Source organism: Trachymyrmex septentrionalis, unplaced genomic scaffold (assembly GCF_001594115.1).
Source record: "Trachymyrmex septentrionalis isolate Tsep2-gDNA-1 unplaced genomic scaffold, Tsep1.0 scaffold45, whole genome shotgun sequence".
Classification (NCBI taxonomy): Eukaryota; Metazoa; Arthropoda; class Insecta; order Hymenoptera; family Formicidae; genus Trachymyrmex; species Trachymyrmex septentrionalis.
Genome location: NW_017305622.1, coordinates 100,098 through 107,326, shown reverse-complemented (window position 1 = coordinate 107,326; position 7,229 = coordinate 100,098). Strand labels below are relative to the sequence as shown.

Genomic DNA, 7,229 nt, shown 5'->3' with positions numbered 1-7,229 from the left:
AGTTGCGCCAGACGGCATTTTTATCGTCTCTTTGGCGTTTTTTTTTCTTTGCAGTTACACCCTGTCCGTGTTTATATGGGCCGAGATACAGTCCGTGTCCGTATTAGTACGAAGCGAGATACAGTCCACGGCCCTATTCCATCGCGCTTGTGACGTTGCAGCTCTTTGAGCTGACGTCGCGCGGTTTTGCTGTCGTTAATCGCTTTTGCCATGCTAGCCTCTCCGCCTCAAGGATCAAGGACCCGAGCGCGCCTAACATTGGCAGAAACAGTAATGCATCGTTTCGTTTTGTCATTAAAAGTATCCACTTTTTCGTCGCCTTTTTCCTCATAGTTTTCTTTTTTGGTTTCATGCCCATGCCGATCTTGATCTTGGCTTTCATGGCTGCCCAGACGGCCGCAGCGGCGGCTCTCTCGCTCAGAGCCAAATTACTCCCGGTAATGCATTTTCACGCAACAGACTAGTACCTTGTCTGCTGCGTGTCTATCGGTGAGATCGTTGTTGTGCGAATACGCAATGTCATTTTCGGCACGCCGCGTCCAGCGGATTTATGCCCGCGTCACTTCTGGCTAATAGCTTCGTAAGCCGAATGTTCGGGACGCAAAACTGATAGCCCGGAATATGTAATTCGAAAGAAACCGCGTTTATCGTTCGATTCAACAGACTACTGCCCGACGCTGACATTCACTACAATCCTTTATCTTAGGTGCGGGACCATCGATGTGCATCCGCTGCTACGACTGATTGTAGTGCTCGTCGCAGCGACATTAGGAGAATCATTTGCGGGCCGTCAAAATGCGGTAAAACTAATCTTCTCATAACCTTACTCGAAAGCCCGAACGGCGTACGTTTCAAGAACGTGTCGTCTATTCGAAATTGTTGTTACAGCCAAAGTCTCGAAAATTTGTTTACATCTATCAACAAAATCGGCTACTTTATGTTCTTCAACAACAGCGACATCCACCGAGTGAAGCGCGTCCAATTTCTATTTTTATCTTTGATGATGTGGCATGCGACAAGCAGAATGCGGTGAGAGAATACTTTTCGATGGGTTGTCATGCGAACGTCGACTGCTTCTATCTGTCAAACGTACGCTAGGATACCTAAACATCTAATACGCGACAACACGAACTTTCTGATCTTGTTCAAATAGGATGGTACCAATTTGAAACACGTTTACAACGATTATGTGAATACCGACGTGTCGTACGACAAATTTTGCACGTTGTGCCGCGACTGTTGGCAACAAAAATATGGATTCATAGTGATAGACAAAGACAGTGCGCTCACAAATGGACAATACAAAAAAGGATTCAAACGAGTTCACGATACCGTAACATGACCAGTCGTTGTCGATACTTTATGATACAAAAAAATTGGCTCCAAGCATTGCATCATTGGCATGCGACCCGCCAACGTAATTTCCGCGATCGCCGAAAAACTCTTGGGTACAGTGTACAGCGCGATAAAGATCGCGTGTCCTGCAAAATTCGATCCTCGATTCGGATATCGTGTAATTTAGATTGTATACATGATTAACAGCGAGTCATTTCAATCTCTTCGTTCAAACATTGCGTGTAATTATTGAACGTTATCGTTCGTGCTACGTTACTCTTTACACTTTTCGCCTTTTTAGTTCTTCTTGCTGTCCACCCTCACCGCGTACATCTTCGCTCTGAGACCAACAAATTCAGTTATTATCACACCGTTATTTTTATTTTTCATCAGACCGGCTACTTTTTTGTTTGCGAGAGGCATACCATACACGTTGTCCATCGGATAATTACTCGTGTTGAATCTAACGATATCGCGTTTCATAGTCTCGTAAACTCCTCGCACTCGACGCGGTATATGAGACTGTTCGTACATAATTTTACATTTGTCGTGAAACAGTGGTACCATATACTCGTGGTGAAATTCGTAAAGCAGACTTTCAATATGTCGAGTATACACATACTCACGTAAATCGGCTTGTTGAACTTCACCTTGAGTTTACGCATTTCGACGGCGATTAAATTTTCCGCAAAGACGCTGCGGTTGTGAAAATTTGGTTTCGCGATCATTGCCTCCGCGTCGTACCGTCCGTCGCATTTTGTTAACAATTTTACATCGACATAGTTACGCACATTCTCCATGGTCTTGCCAAATACCGCGTTATTCATTAGTTTATACAAATTTTTCTCGAAATCGTTTTTTTGCGCTCTGAAATTTGTATTGAGTTCAATGTAATCGCGAAGCCAAGACTGCGCGATTTGTAACAGCCGGTGGATCTTTGTTACGCGAAGACCGTGTACATTGCTGCAAGTAGTGCAAATAGTTGTTGCAGTAGTAGATGACATAACGCTGCTTATCGTACAGCGTCGCTAGAAGTTTATCCTCGCGCTTGCCGGGCGGCTTATCGCGCGTTGGTCAGAAAAGCAGGTCGATCGTGCAGATGTTGTGGATACTCAAGATCGACTTTGAAAATGTAATCGGTGGGCGAATCCGGAGCAATTACGTCGCGCTTACGTCAAAGTTCGCAGCGTCTTTAACCCATCTAAATTCGGCATATGACAATCAGCATGGTTGACATATCGCTCACCCATATAAATTGTTAATGTCGAAGTACATTAAATACGGTTTCGATGAGACGTACAAACGCATGTACTTGTTATTAGCCTGCTCGTATCTGCCGGAGCATTGACTGAGACCGCCGCGTATACAGCGCTCGATGAACATGATATCGATGTCAGTGAGCAACTCGAATCTTACACGCGTATGTTTTAGCATGGCATCTCATGTGAAACCAGGTAAGGTGTAATAATGCGCGGGATCGCGACACAACTATTGCGGAAATTTTCGAAAATGTCGGTCAATAACAAGACATCGGTTCAAGTACAGATCATTGTACTCCGAGTTGAACGCCGAGCGTTCGATTGGAGAACGCTTCCAGTTCGCGGCGTAATCGCTCTCGAATACGGTATCACCTGTCAGCGAGCTATAAAATAATTCGCGAGGTGGCAAGCATCGTTCATTCAATTTTTCGACATCAAGTCAACGTACTCGTACGGAAAGACACTTTTCGTGTGAGTAATTCAAATTCTTCGACTGATAATGTTGGAAATTCGGAATGTACAATTTTTCATTTATCTTTGTCGAGATACGACGCCAATTTATCAAAACTTGCATTTAAAAATTTGAAAGAATCTTGAATCTTAATTTTACGCAATTTTTCAGAAAATTTTTTTCATTTTTGTCTTAAATGTTATCGACATGTTTAGTGAACAAAATATATTTTTCTTTGGTTATCGGTAGTACATCTACATGCCCATCGTACGCGGTAGCAATTTCCTTAATTATATGCGCATTGTTGCCCGATAAATTGTGAAAAACGATCGGAATATAAAACGAGTTTTTATAATTTAAGTTACAATTTGAATGTGCTGGGCCGCGGTATCGTCCAGTGAGATGGCAATGATCGCGAACCCGCGTATCCGGCGCGAATTGTTTTTCACAGTTTTGACAACGCGTCGTACGGTACACCTCGCATTGTTCTTTCGATAACGTTTCCATGGACATGTTGACGGATATTTTTCACGCGATGCGCCAAATCATTGAGTTGTCGCATGAACCACGCTATACAATCTTCATCGCGGCGGAAGTGATACGATGATAACGCGTCTTTGTACGCCTTCTAGTAGCTTATGCTGAATACTTCATGCCGTTGATACGCGTACGACGCGTCTTTTTTGTCGGATTCCGTCTTGCGTAAAACTCTAGGTCGGCGTATACGATGAATGGCTCCCGGTTGTTATAATTACCGAATTCAAGCCACCTGTCGTCCTTAGCAGTCGGATGGCGCAGTCGTTGATCTTCTAGCAGTCCACTTCGTGCGACTACAATTTTTTGCAGGAGCTGAAGTAATGGCACCTGTAAATAATAGAGAAATCATTTTTCGCTATTTCTTTTTATTGTTTTTTATTAGCTTTTCTTATTATACTTACCGGTCGCAAAAAATTTCTTGTTCCTAGTACAATAATTTACGATCTCATGAAACGCGACAGGATCTTGATCCACGCAAAGTGACCGAGGCTGTTGCGTGAATCTTGCACGTACAATACGTTGACGTGCTTCTCTTTCTTGTCATCGATGAGCCATAGAAAAAGGATCTGTCCATTTTTGATGCCGTATATATCGATACCGCGTTCAATCGTTCGAATTTAGAAATGTCTTTTAATGTCATTGGAAATTCGATATCCGCGAGATTCAACACTGCGGTATAATGCGGATACGATGACTCTCGCTCCGTATACTTTTCAGCCGGGTACAGAGCAGTGACCACCGATCACGCGAAGCATGCATTGTCCGTCGTACGCGTACTGCTCGTTTTGTTGCTATTTTTCGCGATATTTTGATATGGCATCTCGCGCGCATGGGATTTAGTTTACATTGATAATCAAATTCAATATACGTGACAATGCCCACCCACTATCGCGTTCCAGGAACTCTTTGAGTGACGTCAACGTGGGCTCGATAACATGCTGTTCGTATCACTCGCGCAAATCGGTGTATCGGTATATTTCAATGTTCTTAGTGTTTATTTTCTTAATGTCACGTTTGTTGAGCACGCTCGAGCACTATTTCTCTCGCGTCTTCCAAAAACCGCTGCGGCTCAGTATAATCCGTTGACCACCGCACCGGTCAAAACGCGATTCTCGAAGCCAAACGGATCATGCATGCTGCACATACAGTTAAAGTGTACAGTTAAAACCACCCGTTGTATAGTAGCACTGAATCATGTAGTGTTTAGTACGGCCGTTTAGTGTGCAGATTTCTGGAGACGGCACAAATTTTTCTGCGTGATCCGTATCATCGTCCGTATCATCCGCTCGCTCGAATCACTAGCATAACCAGTATCGTCGGATAACACTTCTTCGTCGGAATCTTAGTCTATTATTTCCTAAAAATCTACTTCCATTTCTTCGAACACTTCAAATACTTTTCTAATATTCGCGAACTGTTCTGGATCCACATTTCTAAAACTCGACTACGTTGGCTATGTTCTAAACGTTCGCACGATGGTTAGCTATACTTTTTCCATTATTCTTTTGCGACTGATTTGTTCGTCTTCCAGGACACCAACTGTGGAACTGAACGCTTATAATCTATTATATATTTCATTTGTGACTTCTTTATCTTTTTGCCTATTGAGCCATACTTTTTTTAAAAGTAGATAAAGCAACAATGCGAGAGGTTCTAGTTTATATTTTTCACATTGATATGTTTATATCCTCATTGACATGTTTACGAGGTGTGATCAAAAAGTAAGGTGACTTTTCATTTTTATAAAAAAATATTCATTTATTCATCCAAAATTATGTTATCCCCGTCAAAATAATCCCCCTCTGATACAATGCACTTGTGCCAGCGCTTTTTCCAGTCGTCAAAACACTTCTGAAATGCACTTTTGGGTATTGCCTTGAGCTCCTCCAGCGATGCAGCCTTAATCTCCTCAATCGTCGCAAATCTTCGTCCTTTCATGGGCCTTTTCAATTTTGGGAAGAGGAAAAAGTCGCAGGGGGCCAAGTCTGGTGAATACGGTGGCTGAGGCATGATGATAGTATTGTTTTTGGCCAAAAAACTACTCACTAGTAACGACGTTTTGGAACGCAGTTTTGGAACGAATTTCGCTGACACACGTGTCATACCCAAAACATCCGTTAAAATTGATTGGCATGAGCCAAACGATATGTTAAGATCATCAGCTATTTCTCTAATCGTGATTCGACGATTTTTCAACACAATTTCTTTCACTTCCTGAACATTTTCGTCGGTTTTTGATGTGCTGGGGCGTCCAGAGCGAGGTTCATCGTTAACATTTTCTCGGCCCTCTTGGAATAACTTATACCATTTATAAACATTTTTTTTGCTCAAAGTTGACTCACTGTACGCCACTGTCAACATTTCAAGAGTTTTTGAACACTTAATACCATTTTTTACACAAAAATTAATACAAACTCTCTGCTCCATTATTTTCAAAAGCAAAAAATCGCCGAGCACGCAAACACGAGTCTAACCTTTATGCCTCTCACATAAAAACAACTCATGCTATATAGTCAAAACTGTGAACATATGTATGATCGTGACGAGTGTACCAACACAACAACAAAAAATTTTTTAAATTAGAGTGTACAGAGCGCGCGAAATTCAAAAAGTCACCTTACTTTTTGATCACACCTCGTATATAAACAACATCAATGCTTCTCTTAACGCGTCGCAACATGCCATCGATCTCTTTCCAGAAAAAAATCGTTATTAACATTTCTTCGAAGAAATTTAAGGGCTGTGGGAATGCAGTGTGATTTCATACTTTTTACTAAAGTATCACTTTCATTTTACTGTAGAAGAGTTATGTTTAGTTTAGCAGCCGAACATCGGCGCTTCTCTTAACGCGTCGCGACATGTCACCGATCTGACTGTGTATATAAACAGTGTATATAGCTTTTTTCATTCAATCGTAAACTTCGATTACGAGCAATAAGAAATGGATCGAGCGCAAGGGATACCGTCCCTTGTCACCAGGTCCGGCAAGTCCACCACCATCAAGGGAAAAAGCGAGATATTGGGAATGTCCTGGTGAAAAAGCATCAAAATCGCTAATATGTTCCTCATTACCAACGTCATCAATGCCATCGAAATATAAGTCATAAGATATCGCATTTAGAGTGATTAGTTCTAATGCATTTTATTCTCTGCTGAAAAAGCGAATAATGGTCAAAAAAGTTCTTTGTTCTCTTTTTCTAGAAAGCGCTCCTAGTGATGTTCAAATCACCAATCGCATTCGAACGCTGTCGATTACGGAAAAAAAATGTAATAAAAAATGAGAAAAAACAGTGTAATAAGATGTAAATAAAAAAATTTTTATTCGCATTATGACATATGTGTCTTCTTTTACTCTCCAATCCTTGGCCTCGACGCTAGTAAAAAAGCGTATTGAAAAAACTGCGTTATAAAAAGAAGGGACTTTTACTCTATTAATTTATTTCTTCGGTTCTTTCTTCATTCATAGCACGTCCGACATCATCGCGCTCTATCTTTCTTTAGCATGCGAGCTCTTGCCATCTACACATTTTTGGGGAGTGTGTTATGGCTGCGCCGGTAGCAATGGGTGGCGGTAGCGGCAGCGGGTGACGAAAAAAATAAAAAACGCATAGCGGAATGTTTATGTAATCAGCATGTTTATGTAATCA

The 7,229-nt window shown here is 41.7% G+C and overlaps 1 protein-coding gene across 1 annotated transcript; it reads right to left on the bottom strand.

Annotated features, from left to right (window-relative positions):
* Positions 1 to 5,303: 5,303 nt before the first annotated feature.
* On the bottom strand, positions 5,304 to 6,076 carry LOC108751487 (putative uncharacterized protein FLJ37770). Its single transcript, XM_018491724.1, has one exon. The coding sequence runs from the start codon at positions 6,007 to 6,009 to the stop codon at positions 5,341 to 5,343; it is 669 nt and encodes a 222-aa protein (XP_018347226.1). The 5' UTR covers positions 6,010 to 6,076; the 3' UTR covers positions 5,304 to 5,340.
* Between the last annotated feature and the right edge of the window lie 1,153 nt (positions 6,077 to 7,229).

What these genes read in the sequence shown, in the direction of transcription:
- LOC108751487 (XM_018491724.1), bottom strand. Translation starts at nt 6,009, where the DNA reads ATGGAGCAGAGAGTTTGTATTAATTTTTGTGTAAAAAATGGTATTAAG.